The sequence below is a fragment of the Heterocephalus glaber genome, unplaced genomic scaffold, assembly GCF_053883595.1.
Source record: "Heterocephalus glaber isolate CG9 unplaced genomic scaffold, H.glaber_assembly_v1.0 deba00001724, whole genome shotgun sequence".
NCBI classification, from domain to species: Eukaryota; Metazoa; Chordata; class Mammalia; order Rodentia; family Bathyergidae; genus Heterocephalus; species Heterocephalus glaber.
In genome coordinates, this window is record NW_028258435.1 from 10,024,500 (window position 1) to 10,046,136 (window position 21,637).

General features: G+C 48.3%; 2 protein-coding genes across 13 annotated transcripts in view; one reads left to right on the forward strand and one right to left on the reverse strand.

Annotated features, from left to right (window-relative positions):
• Positions 1-21,545, reverse strand: part of Acp1 (acid phosphatase 1) — a 32,708-nt gene extending 11,163 nt beyond the window's left edge. For 2 of the 12 annotated variants that reach the window (XM_087199682.1, XM_087199681.1), the window contains exons 1-6: positions 21,261-21,535; positions 17,540-17,613; positions 17,191-17,304; positions 12,243-12,304; positions 11,134-11,211; positions 10,516-10,621 (exon numbers count right to left, since the gene is read on the reverse strand). In XM_087199682.1, the coding sequence (XP_087055808.1) occupies positions 10,516-10,621; positions 11,134-11,211; positions 12,243-12,304; positions 17,191-17,304; positions 17,540-17,613; positions 21,261-21,303 (477 nt within the window). In that variant the 5' untranslated portion in view covers positions 21,304-21,535. Of the gene's footprint in view, positions 1-8,843; positions 10,412-10,515; positions 10,622-11,133; positions 11,212-12,242; positions 12,305-17,190; positions 17,457-17,539; positions 17,614-21,260 lie in introns of those variants that run through there. The other 10 variants (XM_021247267.2, XM_087199678.1, XM_087199677.1 and 7 more) reach the window with 10 other exon arrangements.
• On the forward strand, positions 723-9,344 carry Alkal2 (ALK and LTK ligand 2). The gene is made up of 5 exons (XM_004868303.4): positions 723-1,521; positions 2,970-3,023; positions 3,101-3,181; positions 5,787-5,852; positions 7,257-9,344. Exons 1-4 carry the CDS (start codon positions 1,260-1,262, stop codon positions 5,849-5,851), a joined length of 462 nt encoding a protein of 153 aa, XP_004868360.1. The 5' UTR covers positions 723-1,259; the 3' UTR covers position 5,852; positions 7,257-9,344.
• Positions 21,546-21,637: the final 92 nt, after the last annotated feature.

Genomic DNA, 21,637 nt, shown 5'->3' on the forward strand with positions numbered 1-21,637 from the left:
GAAACCAAACCCTTTGGTTTAGAGGAGCGCCAAGACACAGGCGCACAAACAAGGGTCCCTTTTGCCGTCTCCACCTCTGCCCGCCCGCGCGGCGAACATCTTCTCTTCCCGGGGAAACGACCCAGTGCGGGGAGGGGCGGTGGCCAGGAGGCGGACGGCCACAGGACGAACAGACGGACCGACTGGCGGCCTCAGGGACTGGGTCCAGCCGTCCACGTGCGTGGGAGCGGTCGGCAGCGGTGTGCACCTGCCCGGAGAGGCTCCACCCGCCTGCGCTCGGTCCCTCGGGTCGGAGAGCGCACCTTTCCCAGCTGGACAGCTCGAGGGACGTCCAGCTCCTTCCCAGACGGCGCCTGTAAGACAGGAAAGTGCGCACTCGCCTGATAACGCGTTTTACAAGAAAAAGGGTCTCACAGGTGCGTCTCCAGCGTCCCTTCCGCGGTCGGGCTCGCGGGCGGGGTAGACCGTGCCACGCCTGCGGGTCCCGACACGAGTGGCTCGAATCCACTTAGGAAACGCCAGGCATTCGGGCGACTCCTCTTTAAAAGCCCAAGCTCTACATTCAGACACAACAGATCCGAGTTCCCGGCAAAGGCGTCTCTTCTCATCCTGTCACAAGTGACAGGAACCCGGGAACCTGACGGGAGGGCACCCGCGGGGCGGGAGGAGGGGCGGGGAGGCGGGCGGGGCGGGAGGAGGGGCGCGGGGCGCGGGCTGGGGGGTCTGACGCGCGTCGGGCGGCCGAGCGCGCGGCGCGCTGATTAAAGCCGCTGCGCCGGGAGACCCGCCTGCGTCGGCGGCCGCGGGCATAAGAAGCGGGCCACCGCGGTCCACTTGGAGCGGCACCACCTGCGTCCCGCGACCCTGCTGCGCTCGGCGAGGGACACACGGGCCGGCCGGATACGGACCCGGGCACGCGGACCAGGGCGCACGGAGCCGGGCGCACGCGGACCAGGGCGCATTGGCACCCGGGGAATCGGACAGGGGCGCGTTCAGACCCGGGAGCCCCCGAACCAGGACTCACTTGAACCCGGGGACTCGCGGACCCCGGCGCACTGGAACCCGGGCACTCGGACCCAGGCGCACCCCGATCCAGGCGCGCGGACCCAGCCCGGCCGACGGCACAGAGTTCCTGCGGGCGCAGGTGGCGGCGTGAGCCCAGGCCCAAAGCCAGAGCGGAGGAGAAAGTTGCGCGGCGCGGCCTTGGTGGCCCAGGGGACCCGGGGACCCGCGCGCCCTCTGTCCCCCGCGGCGGGGCCATGCGCGCGCCCGGGCGGCCCCTGCTTCTCGGGCTGCTGCTTGTATTGGGTACGGCGGGGCCGGGGCGGGGGCGCACGCAACCCCGGGGCTCCGCGGACCGGCGCGCGCTGTTGCGGCTGCTGCTGGCTGAGCTGGCCCAGGAGCTGCGCAAGTCGCACCCTAACGAGGCCAAGCGGCTGCAGCTGCTCGGCCAGCAGGACCTCGCCCTGGGCCGCAGGGAGGCAGCCGACTACGGGGCGGACCCAGAGGAGCAGAGAGTGGGTGAGTGTCCGGGCGGGCCGTGTGCACCCTGAGGGGCAGAGGGGGTGGAGGTCTAGGCAGTGTGGACCGAGAGTTGTAGAGTGTGTGAGAGCCCCAGCAGGTTGTGTGGAGCAAGGAGCGGAGGGGTTGGGGGTTCTGGCTGTGTGGAATCCAAGGGGCAGTGGGCCAGTGTGCTGGGCAGGTTGTGTTGACATGGTTTGTTTTGTTTGTTTGTTTGGTACCGGGGATCAAACTTGAGACTTGTACTTTCCAGGCAGGCGCCGGAACCACTGAGCTAAATCCCCGGCCCTGGGCAGGTTGTGTTGACCCAGGGTCGGAGAGGCTGAGGTTGCACGGGCTGTGGGGCTGCCCCAATTGCCTGCTTTGGTGCCTGAAGTTGTACTTGATTGATGTTTGCTTGGGCATAGAATGGTTTTTTGAGAAACACGTTTAAAAGGAGAAATCAGTTTTGATTAAAAAAAAAAACCAAGGGTTTTTGTTTTCTCAAAGAAAATGAAACCAGCAGAAACAGGAGGTCTGTGCCCAAGAGCTGGCAGGTGCCCACCCCAATGTGCTTCTGGGAAGCGGCACAGAGCTGCCCGACTCTGTGAAGGGACAGTCCTGCTTTCCTGCGGTCAAGCCCTTCCCAGAGTGGCTGCCCCGTGGGGAATTTCCTAGGAAAGCATTTGAGCTTTTAATGCTTTCATGACACAATTGGGTCAAAAATGATACAGTCAAAATGATGTGGACTGGCTGGAGGAGTGCCACTAGGGACACGGCTCCACCCAGTCCTGGGGCAGTGTGAGGCCAGTGTCCTTCCCCAGATGTGGGGAGGGCGGCAGCGTTTTGGGGAAATAGAGGGCCACATCACATACAGCGTAGAGCAGTGAGTAGCCCACATAGTGGGATGGAAGTGACCCCAGAGGACTGGAAAGGAGCAGAGACAAAGGCTGGAACCAGAAAGGGCAGGGGTGAGAGGCTGCTTTAGAGGAGCTGTCCCTGGGAGTCCTGTGCCCATCCCATAGCCCAGCTCAATGCCCATCTCCACTCGGGCACATCATCCCTAACTAACCACATCAACTAACCACTGCTTTTAAAAGCATTTACTCCTTCTAAATATCAGATTTTCTTTCTAGAACTTTGAAATGCTATGGGATTTGACTCCCAAGCTCTTTGAAATGAAGATCTGAAAGTGACCAATTCCCTAGACGCTGCCAAAAAGACCCAACTTTCTTCACCCTGTATCTTTCTGGTCCCTGTGTCTACCCTAGTTGTAGAGGACAGTCAGACAATCTTGGAGCTTTATGAGCAGCCTGCACTCTTGGAAGAAAAGCACCCCCTGATGTGAGCTCCCCATTCCATTCATGCTGAGATACAGGGAATGAGTGCCCAGTCTTCTGTACTCACACAAAATCACATTTTAAAAGTGCTTCTTTCAGGCAGTGTAACAGTCTCTCTCCCTCACATAGAAATCGTCCCTCGAGACCTCAGGATGAAGGACAAGTTTCTGAAGCATCTCACAGGTGAATGTCCCCCGCCCTCTCCCCTCCCTGCTCTCAGCCAGAGTCTTTGTGACTTTCTTTTCCCCTCTGTGTTCCAGGTCCTCTCTACTTCAGCCCCAAGTGCAGCAAACACTTCCACAGGCTATACCACAACACCCGAGACTGCACCATCCCGGCATGTAAGTGAGGCCCTGCTCCCCCTGCCCCCAAACTGCGGAGTAGGACCAGGAAGCCGGGCCAGGATGGCCAGACCTGGCAAGATAAGTAGGCCCTGTGTCAGCTAGTGCCACCCTGAAGAGAGTCTCATTCTCTGGAACTGATGGTCATTCCTTGGAATTAATCAACTCTGGGAATGGGCTGAACTCCTCAGCACACATTCTCGTTTTGTTTATGAACTCTGGCAGGGTGCCCATCTTCTCTGCCCACTGCAAAGATCACACAGGTTAGGGGGGAGCTTCTGGAGTGCCTGCTGCCATGCACGGCACCTGGGTAGATTCGATTTGGCCTCGAACTTTGTGGCCGGACTTTTTTTCCCCTCTCCACTATGCTGACCAGAGGTTTTGTTTTTCCATCAGTGATAATAACTCATCACCCAGGAATTTTATTTGCTGTTTCAGAATCCTCCATCCGTCCTCAGCCTAGCTCTTTCATAGAGGTTTTTCTTTCTCTGCCATGAGCTTCTGGCTGTTTATCCATAACAAAACATATTTTATGTCCCCAAAAGTGGCTCCTTGTGTGCTTCATAAAACATCACTCCATTTAAGGCTTATAGGAGAAAAGCCATGCAGGCACAGCAGGAATCCACTTGCTGCTTTCAGAGACCACCCGAGTCTGTGGCCAAGTCCTAGGCTGGAATGGCCCTGGCCGGTCTGCTTGAAGTCTAAGCTCTTCCTGGGTTTAGGCAGCAGGTGCTCTGAGCAGTAGAACTCACAGTTCAGAACCGCGTCCTCTGCGGCAGGTACTTCGCCAGACACAATCAGGACATCATGTTGTGGGTCTCCCCAGACTTTTCAGGCCACAGCACCAGGCAAGCATGTACTCCCTGCAGGGTTTGGTTTCCTCCCACCCTTTGCACACACCATGTAAACTGGTGCACATTACCCTTCTCCCTTCTCTCTTCTGTTGAGAATTACTAACCTGCTTCCTGGGACCAGCGAACCTTTCTATTGTTTAAATGTGTATGTGTTTTGGATTAAATATCCTCTTACAATGATACGTAGGAGTACAGATTCTAAATGTAAAAGTGACCTGTGATCATGCGCCTAACCTCTCATACACAGGTGAGGTTTAACTTACTCCTGTGCAGAGGGTTCAGCTCTCGGCAGAGCCCTTTTCCAGGAAAAGTGCTGTGCCCCACATTTGCTACCTCCTTTTTCTCAGAGTAACTTGGCTACAAGATACCAAAACTGGTCCCAGCTCACCCTAGGGCCCAGAAGTGGAAGGCTGGCAGGTGTGTGCAGTTTAAGATGCATGGCTGCTTCCTCCTACTCTTGGCCCATAAAGAGCTGAAGTGGACCACTTCCTGGATGCTTCAGGCTATGCAAAAGAAAAATCCCTGGAATGCCAGAAGTGAGAGGGAGCTTGGAGCCATGGGAGGTTGGTGGAATGCAGAACTGAGTCCTTCCCAGATCTTAGGAACAGAATCTGCATTTTGGCAAGATGCTCAGGCGTCCACATGCACAGTGTGGTCTGACGGCACCGATAAGAGACTGGTGGATTGAATGCAATGGGGGAATAACCAGGATCTCTAGACATGTTGCAAAAGGGAGCAGTTACAATTTGCTGAGCTCATAATTGACAGCACCCATGGTACAGTGTCTATTGAAGAAAACTACATTTCAAAAAGTATGGAAGGAAGGCAATAGAGCAGGAATCCAGTGACCAGCTACTAGTAGTGACATCATTTTTCCCCTTTGAACCAAACGATATGTGCTTTGAATATCCAGAAGGGAGATTCTTAGGAGTAAAGTTAGCTTCCTAACATTTGTGCAGATTTGTCACTGTCAGTTTGCTCATTCATTCAGAATCTCACTGGCTCATGAATGACTCCCTAAAGTAGGATTCTACACTGCTGAGAAATAACCTTTAGTAATTCATAAACAAGTACAACTTTGCACAGAACTCTATCCTGAGGAAGTCCCTTAAGGCTGTGGCGACTAAACCTTCCCATGTGTCTTCCCTGAGGCAGCTCTCGGCAGACGAGTGGGATGGGAATTTTGTACAGTGTCGAGAACAGCAGTCTGTACTCAGAAACTAGCTTAATTCCATCCCCAGGACCAAAAGAAAAGAAAGAAATTAATTTTTTGCTTCCTCATCCTGTCCAATCCGACCTCTTGGCTACTTTTGACCAAGTCTCTAGAATGTTAATGCGGAAGTCTTGGTGTCATGGTCACTTCAGGTGTGGGGCTCAGGCTGCATGAGACCTGAGAGTTAAATCCCAGAGTGTGGAAATATTCTGCCTCCTTGGAGGAAACACTGGAGGTATTTCCCAGAGCCCAAGAGCCACGCAGCAGAAAGCAGCTGCAGCTGCCCTTTTACAGCCCTCACAAGTTAACTAACTTCTGTTTGGGATGTGAATGTCACTGAAGACTCATAAATTATTAAATCAACAATTTAGAAGCCTTGATTGCAGATGAAAGACCTCGTATTGCCTCCAGGAAATTCAGTATATTTTGAAAGAAATAAATGGTGAGAGCAGTTGATAAGCTTCAAAAAAACCCACCACTGTTTATTTTAGTGTTGTTCACACACCTGACAAGGGCCTGTGATTTATTTTCTCTGCAGACTATAAAAGATGTGCGAGGCTTCTTACCCGGCTGGCTGTCAGTCCCATGTGCATGGAGGGATGAGGTAAGCCTCAGCAGCAGGGTGGGCCACACAGCAAGGTCAGAACCCAATGGGATGCAAAGAACTCATGGGAGTCTAGAAACACTCATTCTTTGGCTCAGGTAGCCTTTCTCTGAGCCAGCCTCACACATACACAGATTATCTGAAAACGTGGGCCCTGATGCAAGGCGCCCCCTGCTGGGAGACCGTAGAGCTGGCCAGTGCTGTCCTGGGGGCTTGGACCACCCCTCCACTCTGTGTCATGTAGCGTAGGTTCATCAGGGGAAAGTGGCAAGAGAAGGCAGCCCTGGCTGTCAGGCAGACCTGGCCGGCACAGCCCTCGCGGCCCACCCCACCCCCCACCCCCGCACTGCCAGTCACATCTGACAGGAGGTGTCCACAGCATGTGCTCAAAGCTCCTGCACCCAAAGGCCACCTGCTTGACAGTCACAGATGACACAATTGTCACAAGGTTCATTTTGGCCAAGAAATGGATGAAGTTTACAACTGATATTCCTGTTAATGAAAAGTTTCATAACTCATGTTTCAAGGATGTAATTCTTTGCATTCTAAAAGTTTTAAACTGCAGTAGCAAACTGTGATCCAGTGGGTGACATACTGTTATACAGTGCAGACATCTCTGCACCTTGCAGGTTAGCTCAGAACATCAGCAAGTGCCACCTGGGACAGGTCCTGCTGGCCACTGCTGTGCCCAGAACCCTGTTCTGACTCCAGGTGACAGAGTCAGATTCCTCCCCAGCCCTGGCCCAGAGCCCTTAAAGGCTAAGAGCAGACTGCAATCTGTGAGCACCCCCTCTGACAGACCTCCTCAGACCCTGAGAAAGGGGACATTCCCTAATATCCCAGACACTCACTATGGGACTCCCAGGTCAATTAAATGAAACGCTGAGCTCCAAAGCATTTTCAATAAAGTGTAGTTCTGAGTAATTAGTACCTAAGTAGCTGGTTTTGTTTCCTGAGTACAGCCTAGTAACCTTGAAGTTAGCCTTCTTTTAAAAATAAAGGGTTATCAGTATTCAGACACGGGTGCTTAATCTTGACTAAACAAACCACAAGCTTTGCTGACCCTTGTGCACAAGGAGGTGAAAGAACAGCCAGCCATTTCCCAGAACTGCCCCACACACCTGAGGACTCTGACCACAAGACCCAGCACTGCTTCCGTCCCACAAGCATTCACATGTGAGCAGGTAGTTTGCACTCCTTGTGTAGCTGGCACGTAACAGCTGCAGAACTGCATGCACTATTTTTTCGAGTCAACAAGACTCAGCTTTCTGCAGCACAGAGGAATACATGTGCACACTGAGGCTCCTCAGTTCTAAGTGTGTAACCGTGTTTAGCTGAGCTCAGAGCTTCTCCAAGACTGGTGCTCCAAGTGTGGGTGTGAGTGTAACATGCGTCTGCTTTCAGCTGTGATGGAGCACATGCCAGGAGCCCTGAGAAGTGCCTTGACTACCCGGAGACAGGACTCTGCACATCCACCCTGTGGACAGAGATTTATTTTTGCAGACAGACTCCTCCAAAATTCCTTTGAATTTGTATGTTGTTGACACTGTTTGCAACTAAACATTCAGTCATCATACCCAACAATGATACCTGCCACTCTTTATTAAAAAACTGAGAACACTCCACATCTGACGTATAGTGCTATAAAATAAGAGTACTTCGTTTTCCTGATTAGGTGAAATCACAAAATACTTCTTTAGAAACACAGGCAGAATCTTAAAACTATATTTTCATATAGTATATGATATGATTTGATATTTTGTATTACTTTTACAATTAAACTCCCAGAGTATTATGTGGAACTGCATGAAAAATTTCAAAGAAAAAAGTTCAGTCATATTTTGCAGACAGTAGAGTATGAATCGGTGCACACACCCATCGGTCCCATTTGTCCTTTGTATAATAAATGTAAAATAGCATTCCAGCTATTGTGCAATACGTAAATACTGTAAATAAGTACAAATAATAAATGAAGTATTTGTTATAATCAATGGTTTTGAGTGACTGCCTCTTCAACAAGCATTCATGACTTACACATCCACCAAGAGACCGTTACTCTGGCAGAATGTCACAGAACTTCAAAGGCATAAGCAAAGGAAACCCTACGGCTAAGAATCCCTGTAAGGGACAATTAGCATTTCTTAAATCTCCTGAGATAGCGTGGCCACATCTGGTAGTAAATATCCCAGATAAGGTTGAATCTGCTGTTTCCCACATTATGAAAACACCAAACCAAGAGGAACCTCAAGGCTTTTAAGCAGTCCACGATATTAATGGGTGGATCTATTTCAAACATTCACCAGGGTCTAACCTGAAGGGTCAGGGGGTCAGCCTAGCAGTAGATTCTGCTCATACAGACCTTGTGAGCAATGGTGGTCTGGTACCATGGTAAGGACAAAGTGGTCACGAGCCCTACAGTTTATCTGAAGCTCTGTACATCACAAAGAAAACTAAAGGAATTGCGTTATGAACATCATAGCCTTCAGACTGTGAGGCAATTGCTAAATGATGAAGCCACATGTGCTCTCCTTTATCCTGCTTCCTAACTGGCCAGTCACTTGAGCTTGACTTCCCACTTCTTTACCTGTGGGGATACCACCACCACGTTCCCAGTCCTACCTCCTGCTTTCTGAGTCCCAGCAACTCCGCTGGGAGCCAGATGGTCTTCTAAGGACACCAAGGCCCTTCTGAGGGAAGTGTGCTCAAAAAGCCACGTATCCTCTGGGCCCCTGGTCTTCTCCAGGGCACAGCCCTGGCCAGGGAGGTGCACATCCTCTTCCTCAATCTCCCTGCCCCTCTGGTAACAAGCCACTCAGCCTTTGAATGAGGACAGATTTCCTTTGACTACAGGTCTTCCAGGGATTAGAGTCACCCACTCTGAGTGGAGGATCTAGATGGGGCAGCCATGGGCTCATTTTCATCATCATATTTCTTAATTCAGACTAATTAGGGAAGCTGAACACCGCAGATCACTTGAAAGGGACAAAAGGCAATGTTCTCAAATGCTTCTTTATTTGACAATAAAAAGAGGAGGAAGACGCTGGATTTATCTCAGTTGTACTTTGTAACGTCTCAGTTTATCTTGAAAGCAGTCTTTTTCTGATACCCATATGAATTTGAGAGTGAAATGAAATTACTTATATTTGGCTATAACTTTCTTAACATATCAATATTTACGCATACAAACTTAATAAACTTTTCCAACTTTTTTACTTTTTTAAACCTAAGCCAATTTGTATTGACATCTAGATTACATGTGCATATAAAACAGACACACCCCTCAACTGTTCATAAGATACACTGCTTACAAGTGTTGTTCTCGTTGGACAGAATTAAATTTTTAGAGAAGAGTAGTTTAAATGGGAACAAATAAGCAGACCTCCTCATGAAATAAACTAGACAAAACCAACAACTATTAAACCAACAATTCTACCAATCCCTCTTTCCATCTTAAATACAGGAGGTGTGATCAAAATATACAGTGAATGTTTAGATTAAAATTATTACAGTAAGACATACTTCCATGAATCCCCCTCAAAATACTCTCCATAGGTTCAAACACTCTTATCCCAAAATTCCTGCCCCTTTCTGAAGCATATCCTCTCTCATGCCTTTACAAAGTGTGATCAAAACGACAGAGAAGGCTGCTGTCAAGTGCCATCCAATGGAAAGGCAGCTCCTAAAAACATAAGTGTGTCCTCATCCACTTTAATCACCAGATCTGGCACCAGGTGACTTCTGGCTCTTTCCAAAGTCAAAATGACCATGAGAGGGAAACGTTTTCAATCGATTCAGGACACAGAGGCAGCCAGGACAGCGCAGCTAAAGACCCTCAGGAAAGACTTCCAGAAGTGCTTCAGAAAGTGGCAAGGATGATGGGATTAAGTGTGTCCAAAGTAAAGGGGAGGACTTTGAGGGGAATTCGTGGCAGTGTGTCTTTTACTATAAATTTTTTAAAGAAGTTTAAACATTCACTATTGAACACATGCATACAAATGTGCACAATGAGTGTGCATGAGCTACAACACTGATATGTCGGTGACGGGCTGCTCTGGATGGGCTGCTGTGATGGGTAGAGGCCGGGCGGAGAGTGCACAGGTGAGCTGAGGCACTGTCCACACTCCCTCGAGGTAGCACAGGTATCCAGGTCTTCCTCGGCTAAGAGGCTGATCTGGGCCTTTGGGTCTTTCTTGCTCCATTGTGCTGTTTGTCTGTTCTATATTTGTTTCACTGTTTTATAAATAGGGCAAAGTGGGACATTCTCAACTAGTCTAAGAACACTTACTGTACCCCATAAACACCAAATCAAGCATGTTTATTTATTCTTCTGCAAATACAGCAGATCTGTACCTACAATTATTTTTAAGAGAAGAAAGGTTAGGTCGTCTGGAGAAACAGGTGGGGCCTGGGGCTTGAGCACAGGAGTGAGAGGGCAGAGCTGGCTGGGGTGAGAGTGGGCCAGTGGAGGGGCCTAGCCAGCCCTAGCAGGCCTTCTCCAGGAAGGCTTTGCAACACCGGATGCACTGCTGGTACACCAGCTCGAAGTCAGACTCATTCCCCTGAAAGGACAGGAAAAGAAAGCTAAGAGACCTAAGCCTGCCATTCGATATGCTGGATAGACCTGCTGGCCCCTCTATCGGCCCCCACTGCGAACTGTACTTACATAATAGGGGTCTTCAATGATGAGCTGCTTCTGTGGGTCATAGCTTCCAAGCAGTTCAATTTTAGCTTTGCAGTTTTTAACTTGGTTGCTTTTTCTATTCAAATCTCTGAAAAATCGAAACATGAACTTAGTTTTCTGATCTACGGTTTCAAGTTAAACAGGGACATCTGCTAGGGGTTTATGAAACATCCGTATCAAAATCTAGCGGAAGTGGCCTGACTCGAAATGAAAGAGAATGCTCTGGAGAGCCACAGGACCCTGTGGCCATGTGCCACAGCTGTCTCAGAGACAGTCTCATGATTCTGTCACACAAAACGTGAGGTTAAGTCAGACAATACCTATGACTCCTGCAGTGAAGTACACTGTGAAACAATCTATCAAAAAGATACTGCTTCAGACACAAACAGGGTGACAGGAACTCGGAAAGCCATGTGAACTAACCCTGAGACAAAGGGCCACTGATTTCTTCCTACCCTGTGTGCTGACACACATTTACTGCAGCAACCCTCGCTACTTAGCTTTCTTCTTTTACCCCTCAAGCTTCTGCCCAGGCTGAACGCTCCACTCCAGTCACACTGCTCTCAAAGGCAAAGGGCACTTTGATTGCCCTACATGTACCTGAAAGTTCCCACTGGGCCCTGTGATGTGTCGGGCAGGAACCAGAGGTGTGGGCAAGAGCGCCTTGGCACAAGGTTCCTGCGTGGAAAAAAGGCAGGGAGCCACCCAGCCTGTGGACAGTCAGCCCAGGCTGCAGGGCAGCAGAACTGGGCCCCTGCTGCAGGGAGGTGCTTCCGGCAGAGGCACAGGGGACCCAGCTCAGCCACCACACAGGGAAGCACTGCTCTTTCAGTGCTAGGGTGTCAAGTCCACCACAAGACACGTCTATACCTACAAGCTACAGTACAAGTGAGAACAATAGGCACAAAACAAATTAAATGAAAAACAAAAAGAATGAGTTTAACAATAAGCCTAACTTAAAAACATGCAAAACTATCACAACTGTATCTGTTACTCCTATGAGTAATTAACAGCATAGAGAATTAAAAGCGACATGGAGTAACTATGCATTAGAAATGATGTAGGCTCACAAACGCTGAGGCTACACTGAGCCGAGTCCCACAGCAGGTGTGAACGCCAGTGAGGTGGCCAGGGCAGGGTGGGCCCGGGCAGGGAGTGCAGGCAGAGGGTGCAGGCTGGGGTCAGAGGTGTGGACTCGGCCCCCACACCTACCCGACACTGTGAACCCGAGGGTGTGGTTTAAGCTCACTGTTCCTCAGGTTCCTCCTTGGTGACACATGAGTCCACCAATGAAGTGCCAGGGCCCAGGGCCCAGAGCTGGACAACCAGCTCATCGCTTTTCACAAACCTAACTCCAATAAGCAGCCTCCTATCTTGGAGCCTCACATGGGCTGGGGGCAGTGTTAATGGAGGAACAAGCTGAGAAACAAGTCCAGGAATCGTGACACAGTAAGGAAATCACTCATGCAGTGCCAGTGCATGCATCTCCTAGGACTCCAGATAACAGCCCCTGGGTCTGTCCTGCCAACTGCTTTCCCTTCCCGAGGGGCGCCTCTCTGTAAACAGACCGAGAGGCCACTCTGGATTATTTTCTGAGCTCCCAGCCCTCTGAACAGTGCTGCACACTGGAACCATCACGGGCATGCCAGCCAGCACACAGCCTGCCAACGACTGAGCTGAGCAGGACACAACTCGCAAAGAGCCATCACCTCAGATTGCTTTCATCCATACACAGTATGTAGTCAAATGTTGCGAAGTCCTCCTTGGTGACCTAAAATTGAATGAGAAGTCAAAATAGTGTGTTTGTATCATGCATGCCTAGAGGATCCAGAGTAGCAGGAGGAAAAAAACTCCATTATATCTAAGTCTGTTACTCACCAAGTATTTAACTAAATAATATAATATACTATATATGTGCACCTTTTTTTTTTAGTACCGGGGATCAAACTCGGATCCTTGTGCTTGTAGAGCAGGTAGCGGAACCACTGAGCTAAATCTCTGGCCCTATATGGGCACTTTTAAGTTCAAATACAGTCAACCCGTTTCCCAAATTACAATGCAAAGAAATTTTGTATCGTAAAGTCCACAAAATAAGGTAATATGTGGACACGAACTCTGTCTTCAGCTGCAGCCCCTCAAGGTAGGAAATGTACTGTTTCTTCCCCGCCTCCACTTCTCATCTACAGAACTGAGCGGCCCAGGGCCTGCCACCTGCACTGCCACAGTGGCAGGTCTGACCTGTGGAGCTGCCTGGCCATGCAGGAGGCAGAGGAGACTCTGGGCTTGGAGATGGGGAGAAGGCTGTCAGAGAAGGCTCCCAAGGAGCAATCAGGACAGGAAGTGAATCCCTGGCTCTCTTCACTCTGACTGAACCTCACACCTCACTGACACAGAAGACAGGGCCATCCAGGACTTTTCCTAATGCTAACCTGAAAACTTCCTATTCTTTAACACTGTAATTTAGAAATGCAAGCCTACTTTAAATATACTGTAAATTTTGACTATGGTAGATAAGAAAATAAGAGAAAATAAAAAAATCATGCTCATACTGCAGAATAAAGGGGAAATAAGTTCAGTAATAATCTTCCTCACTGAAAAGTCCTCGAAAATACCATAAAATGAAACTATACAGGAGATGCTGTAAACCTGGTTAAAGAACTGGCAATTGTGTTACACAAAGAATGCAGAACAGGAGCAAGACATACTCGTTATTCATATTCTGTTAAAAAGGAGAAATCTTATTTTTCCAGTGTAGTATTAGTGTAGCACTTAAATAATTACAAAGGACACTAATGTATTAACATCCTAAGACACTAACATTTAAAAATCCATTAGGACAAATACCATAATATTAAATATAAATACAACATATATTTTTCCAAATTAGTTGGATGAGAGCTGTCCTAAAAATTTAGCATTAAACATCATCCTTTTGGACTGATTGTATTTAATTTGTGCTATAACTAAGTCAAACCATACAAGATTTTTAGATGTTAAAATAATTAAGAATAACTGTGACTTACATATCATAAAGAACACTCAGTGACAATTTCTGCTTACAGCTGGACACTAAATGGCTTGTGGCCAATCAACCCCATGACCAAAACCAACTAGAAAACCACACAAAAGCCAAAACACTCTCCAACGTCCTTATGCTCCCATGGTGACTTGGCTTTGGGGGCCACAAGGTCTCCCCAAAAGTGCTCTGCCTGCACACAGCCAGACACAGGAGTGAGTTGGTGAGGTCCCACCCTCACCCTAACCCTGTGTGCAACAGGGCATGGGTCTCCTGCTGAGTCCACAGGGCACAGACAGGACCTCAAGCCTTTCAGCCCTAAAAACTATTCGAGCCCCACTGCAAATGACCCATTTACAGGCGTTACATCTACCAATATTTATCACCATCATTAAAGTTGAAAAATACCTAAGCATGACTCATTTTTAAATAATGTAAATTCATTATCTGTTATCAAGACTTTTGCTTTTTTTTATTGTTTAATGAAAAAAACTATCCTTTGCAAACTAGGAGAGTGCGACTGTTTCAGATGGGTCCCCTACCTGCACCTGCATTACATTCTGCTGCAGTCTGGTGTCTGAGCCATAGCACGAGGCAGATCAGGGCGTTTCACAACCCTGCAGATCACCGGGAATGCTCTTCACTGACACCACACCTAACTGCATATTCTGCTGTGATGCAGAACCAAGAGCCCATCAACAGCCTTCCCCATCTGCTGTCCTACTCAGGCTCCTGATCAGTGGGACCCTCTCAAAGGATCTTCTGCTTCTGCATAACTTGAAGCTCTTAGTGCCAGGGGTCCCAGGCCCACACTTCGAGAACTGTGGTTTAGATGGTGGGGCGGGTTCTCAAAGGAAGGGACACTAAAAATGCAGGAGACACTTTCGCTGTTCAATGGCGGGGCTCTCAAGCCAAGTGGAGCACTGCCAGGTCCATCAGGGGACAGCACAGCCCCAAATCAAGAATGATCAGGACCCATGTGCCAGCAGCACTGAGGTGACAGTGGCAACCTGCTTGGGAGGAGAAAGGTGTGGGCAGAGGACCACAAGGACAAGCAGGGCACCAACTGACTTGCAGCAGGCTTGGAGGACAAGAGGACAGCCAGCCCTGGAGGGGCACATGTCCTAGAAAGAAGGATGCCTCACCTGCTTTCTCCTCACCCCTTAGCCAGGCCCTCCACCACCTAGGTCAAGAGGCTCAAGAGATGGCCAATCCGCTGCACACCTCAGACTCTCAGCACACAGAGAGGGCACATGGGGCAGAGCAAGGCTCCCAGAGGCTGTGACCCAGCCTCAAGTCAGCTGACCTAACCATACTGAGGCAACACTCCCACCTGCCTCTTCCAACAGTGAACCAGTTCAGGAGCAAACATGATCATCCAAGGCTCGGGCTGTTTACACACCAAGGTGAGTGTTTCTTTTCAACCTCAGGAGAACAGCAATCAACAAACAGAGATGAAGAAAGAAGGCAGACTCACAAATGACCACATGTGCATGAATGTAAAGCAAAGGTGCTGGCATGTAGGCAACAGACCAAAGAGGGTAAGTTTCACCAGAAAACCATACGTACAAAAAAACAAGCAAAACTTAAAGCAGTAGTCAATAAAGTAACATGCTAAGAAATCAGAGAACATTTTCACAGACCCTGAAAATAGCAGAAGGATTAATACATCAGAAAATAGCTTAACAGTAAATTGCAGACAAAGAATAGAGTAAAAAGCATGGAAAACAGAAAGAAGAATAAGAAATTTATGTTCAATATACACAGAAGTTGCTCTCAGAAGAAAAGAGAAGTACAATATGAAAATAGCCCCGAATTTCCCAAACCTGATGAAAATCATCAGGCCACAGATCAAGAGGCCGACACAGTCTCTCACTTCCAAGCTGAGACTGAACACTCCAAAGGTCAGGGAGCCAGAGGATGGGCATGGTTTCAAAGACAATTGACCACATAAAACTCTTCCAAACAAAGGCAGAAATATTATCACTCTCTACAAACTTTTTTAAATAGAAAAAGAGGGAACATTCCCAGTGCGTTTCATGAGGGTGCGCAACCCTAACAGGGCACAGTACCATGATATAGACCATGAGAAGCACATGGCCTGCGAACTGCCACCCACGGTGGTGCTGTCTGTAGAGTCCAAACTGGAAACTGTGTGTCCAAAAGAGTAGAACAAGAGCATGAAGCACGAGATGATGCAGCAGCCAACAACAGCAGTGAGCTGTGGTGAAAAGCAGTGTAAGAGAATCTCACAGTAGGGGAAGGGGATTTTTTTAGCTCAGTGGTTCCGCCGCCTGCTTTCCAAGAGCAAGGTCTGGAGTTCGATTCCCAGTACCAAAAAAAAAAGAGACTCTCACGGTAAACACAGCTAACAGAAAAGAGCAAGGAAGCACGAGACCCCGCCCCTCCACAGTGGAAAACAGACTGAATTCAGGATGACCTCTTCAGGGGTGGCGAGGGCTGCTAAGGGATTTTAGAGCTGCTCTGAAAAGCTTACTAGAAAAAGGAAGGCACGGATAATAAAAACCTCCACCCAACTAAGTGGACCATGAGCTCACAGCTCAAGGGACTGACTGTAGGGGTTGAAAATAAGAACCCCAACACAATGTCATTTATTAAACCCAGGCTGAAGGTACCAGGAAAATTAGGATTTTTAAGAAATGTACTAGAATAGTTATCACACAAATTGTGACAATAGTAAAGAGCCTGTAAACATACAAAAGATCTGATATGATACTGATACGTAAAGTACTAATACTTTGAAATTAAAAAAATAAAAACATTGTAGAGATTTTCATAAGAACAATAACAAAAAATTAAGAACTAGATTCTGTGAAAACACAACTTGCAAAGCTGGTAATTAAAATTGCTCTTAAAAGTTTCTACTTTGCTTTTTCAAGTCATGTGTATTTAAAATACTCCGCTTGCATCCACTTTTATTATACACTCAGTGTATGAAAATTTAACCTTAAAATCAGATTGCTTACAATTTTGAAGGGTTAGGAAAAATAAATTTATATCCCTTAAGCAATGGCAAGCAAAAATTGGCACTGTACACGAGAGCCTGAGGAGATCTGAATGAGCAAATGATTCAAACATGTTTAATCTTCTACCCAATGAAAATTCCATTTAAGAAAGGGTCAGTTTCCTAAGTGCTCCATTTAACTGAAGAACAGTCAGAAACACAACTATATCTTCTGATTTATAACACAAATGCAAAGCTATCTTCATGTGAAGTTGAAGGGTAGGTACGTCACCACTCCAGTAGACTTCAAACACAAGTACAGCATGACTGTAATTAGTTGTCCATAACACCAGTATTACCCTATATTTCTAAGGCTTTCACAACCACAAAGGTTTTTTTGAAAATACTACGTGACTTTCTCCTAACAACGATTTTAATATAAGCAGAAGAGTCACCATCCCTAAATGTCTAACAATTTGTAACAGAATGGAGACCAAGGCTAGGTCTAGCACCTGGCACGTGATCTCACTGTGAATTATGTAATTTCAGCAAGTCTTTCAGAACTGCACATGTAGGCAGTTAGTTCCCTCCCCCACTAAACACATAGGCTGGGTCAGTCTCTCACACCCTCTTAAGTTACGGGACTCTAAGTAGTAGAAATTAAGATCTCTTCTACCTGTCTTGCCTTATGGGCTGTGCTAATGCCATGATTTCTTAGGCAGCTCACAGCTCTTGGGTCCGGGGCCCGGCCCAGGTTCCAGTCGGAAACAGCGCCGCTGTCAATGGCCCACTGTAACACAAAACACAAGTCAAATTCAAGTACAATACCTGCCGGGCAACGTGACTCATGGGGATGCCATGCTTCTTCATGCAACTTTGCCCTCGATAGTCAGGGGGGTTTCCCACTTCATATGTAGATGTGGCTGCACTGTCTATCCTCCACTGCAGAAGAAAAAGAAGGTTTTCGGCACTTTCCTGCCCAAGGTGTGCAAGCTGGCCTCTTCGACGCAGTGAACGGTACTTACGTTATCAGAAATGTTTTGATCAGTCACAAGTTTTCTGAAAACTGCTTCTGCAATGGGTGACCGGCAAATGTTACCTTGAAGAGAAGGGAGAGGGCACACAGAGTGTTAGCTGTGATGGAAAGGCAGAGCTGACTCCCAGCATAAAAAAATCGCTGAGCCACCTCACACACCTGACTGGTGGTGGCTGTATCTTCCCTGGGAAAAGCAAAGGCCAGCACTGTGGAGCAGGTGGACCTGGGGAAGAACAACCGACCAAACCCAAGTTTAGTGATCAGACACCAGCTGTCCAGGCACAAGAAGAAGCGCTGCCAATCAATCAATAAATCGATCGATCAATCAAAAGCGGACTGCAAATGACACCACAGCTCTCTCAGCAGCCATGCTGGCCAGGGCACAAGTCAGAGTGGCCTTCCTCAGGAGCTGTCTCACAGAGCAAAAGGCTCTCTTCATAATCTTCCTCTTGCCCAGTAGCCCTACCACTGACAAACCTCAATGCTTCTATTCATGTCAGTCTTGAAGTCCAAATGAATGCTCTGAAGGAATAAAACACCTACATTTCAAAACATACAGCTGCAACCGTCCTCTGGGTGGACTATCACGTGAAAGCATCCACCCTCCTTTTTAGCTCTCCTCAAAGCAGCAACTCCTCCACTCTAATCTCAACCCCACAGCTGGGACCAGTGACTTCCCTTCCTCACTCTGTAGAAAACCTGCAAGGGCTTATCTCAGAGCAAGCCAGTCCTCATACGGCCTCCCAAGATCTGCACCCCAAACGGGCCTAAAAATGAAGGTTCTTGACTCACTATTTTTGTGCACAACTAACAAGCTAAGAATAATTTTGTATGGCTTTAAAAGTTGACAAAAGAGCAAAACCAGAAAATCATGCGATACACCAACATTACATATAAGTTCAATGTTGGTGTCCATGGAGAAAGTTCTCCAGGAACACAGCCAAGCTCCAGTATTTATGTGCTATATGGGGTATGTTATTGGTTCTGCCCACAAAGATAAGCATGTACTCTGGTTGATGTGGTTTTTTGTTTGTTTTGGAGACAGTCTCACTCTGTAGTTCTGGCTGGCCTTGAACTATGTAGTCTAGGCTGGCCTCAAATCTCACAGCAATCTTCCTTCCTCCTGAGTGCTGGGATCACAGGCATGCACCACCACACCTGGCTATTCACTTGGTTCTTTATAGTTCGAAGATCCCAGCATGCAACATCCACTGAGTGTAAGGAACTACCTTCTTCCCACACATCCAGAATGGCACTGGTTAGGTTTCCATGGGAGCTGGAGAAAGTCACTCAAATGATCTGCTGAGTCCTCAGGCACAGAGGAGAATGCCTGGCTGAGAAAGGCTACCTGCTCTCTCAGCATGCCCACATGCCAGAGCCCAAAATACTGATTATGCCTAAAACATGCGGTAAGCAGTGCAGGCTGCAAAGAGTTAAATCCCTCAGTTGGCTTACTTTAAGAAGTGAGTCTAGGGGCCAGGGACTTAGCTCAGTGGTTCTCCCGCGTGCTTCACAAGTGCAAGGTCCCAAGTTCAATCCCCAGTACCAAAAAAAGAAAAAGAAGCGAATCTGACTAAAGATACGTGACTCACAGAAGCATCTCATAAGCACAGTGGTAGTGCGCAGGTCAATATGACCTCCCCCTAACAGCCACAGCAGAGACCAGAGTAATGGCCTATGAAGGGGCTAATACAAGATAACATCCGTAGCTGAGGTTGGAGTGAATCACACCCAAATTCCATTCCCACAATTAGTGCCTTCATAGCTTGAAGAACAAAACTCTAATTACAACCATACATTTTGTCTATCTTGCTTCTCTTTGAAAATGCTTTCACTCTCTTTAAAGCCTCTCCTGCACTGGTTCCCATGGTAATTTCATGTACTGCACATCTGTACACGTACTGCACCTTTTACCCTGATGGATGAATAATAAAATTCAGTGAAAGAGACAGGCCAGTGCCTTTTGCCAAAGGAGCACTGGCCGTCCCAGTTCACACTTTCCTTTTAACTCTGTCTTAAGTTTTCCTTCAACCTTGCATCGCATACTGGGCAGGTTGGGACTACAGACTTACTGCAGGAGTCTCTGGCACCCACGTGGCTTCCTTATTCTGGAACATGGCTGGCACTCACCTCAAAACTGTACCCACTGTCCTGTGGGCTCAGAATGGCTGCACTCACAGGTCACCTTTGGGTAAAGCCTTCCTTACCACGCACCACACCCCCACTGTCTCATTTTCAACACTTCAATCAGCTGAACACACACACCAGACACTGCCTAATGCCTGAGAGGACGTGTGCTCCAGAAAGGCTGGGGCTTTGTCCCTAGAGTTCACACTACTCTATGCATTCCCAGTCACATAGTAGGTGTTCAAAAAAATTGCTGAGCTGTATTGAAGACAAATATATGCAAGTGCACACTTCCCCAGAAACAACCAGTGCAGTTCCCCATGTTAGCATAATCAACAATTTCAAGCAAAAATAAACACATCAATGGGATATTAGGTATTCAACCTGAAATGAATGTTTAGTAAATGTGTTGACTGCACCAGTTAGCTTCAATCAAAACCTGAAAAAATCATGATACCCACTATCAACATAAAATAAGGTGAGCCTTGTACCTTTTCCTCCTCATAGAAATTAACTTCTACAAATACCTAGTAAGCATCATACACTATTGTTGTGAAGATTAGAAAAAAAAGAAGCCACCGTTACTGCCTACAAGAAAGTTAAATCTCCCTGGAATCTCAGCAGGCTGTCAAAGAACTTATGGAATGAAGTATCTTTTTAAGAGGTCAAAAGAGGCAATTAATGGTCTGGAAAAGCCAAGAAGGGAGTACAACCCATCATGGACATCCAGTAAAAGCTGGCCACACAGCTGGGGTGCAGTAAGTCTCTCTCACGTGGGCCAGCAAGCAGATCTGGAAGGCAGCATCCATATACGGGTGAGAAAAGGTAAGGAAGGGACTGGGAGAGTTCCATCCCAAGAAGAGTAAAAGCTTTTATTCTGTAGGAAATGCAAACTCGGCAGAAGACTAAATAATTAGATTAGTGACAATTCTGTTTCCCCCCTAAAGGTAGAAATACTGAGGATGAACCCTAAAAACTACAAGGAAAGTGGATTCTACTTCGAGTAGGGGGGGACTAGTGTTGAAATTCTAAGAATAAAAATGATTGAGCAGGACTGTATGATTACTAATTTTTAAAAATTCTCTTTCTATGTAGAGAAACAGAAATTTGCACAAGGGCTGGAAACCAAGGTTACCGAGAGACGCGGAGAACCAGGAACCTGGAAGGGAGCACCCCACCTCCCATTAGCTGAGACATTGTTAAGTTCGGGCCAAGGACAGCAGCAAGCACACCAGTGTGGTTACTGGCTCGGAGGCGAAAGCCTGAAAAGACAACGCTGACCCTGCAGTGTTGGGTTCCAGTGAGCACAGTGGAGGGCAAGCAGAGATTCCAGCGGGTACACTGGAAGGACCCGGCTTGGAGAACAGGCGGGCGGCAGGTGAGAGAGATGTATCTGGGGGCGGGATGGAAGGTGACAGACACTAGCTCTTGGGATGACAGGTGGGGAGGGACTCGGGCGCCAGGCCCAAGCGAAGCCTCCTGCCCCAGCCTCTTCCACCTCCCTGTTCCTGACTCGCAGCCCGGTCCAGAGTGAACGCGGGCCACATCAACTACCTGGGGAGGTTAACTCGGCATCCCCTTACCTAGACACACGAACAGCACGGACTTCAACCCGGACTCGGCCATGTTCCCGCGCGATCACCGGCGCCCAGCGACCGCGTCGGCGCGTCCTGACGCAGCTCCTGCGCACTGCGAACCCCCGCCTCTGCGCCTGCGCTGTCGGCGGTTTCGAGCCCAGCGGGAGACAAGGCCCGGGGTTAGCTGAAGGCGGGGAGGAGCCGGAGCTGTCAGTCATCTGAAGAGCCGGGGGAGGCTTGAAAGGGAGGGCTCGTGACTCGCTTCCAGTCTGGCCGGGTAGGAGGGGACCGGGTTCAGAGTCTCCGCGTGTAGGGCGGGGCCGGAGGGCGGGACCAAAGGGCGGGGCAGGTGTTTCCGGAGGGTTGGAGGGGGCGAGGCGGGA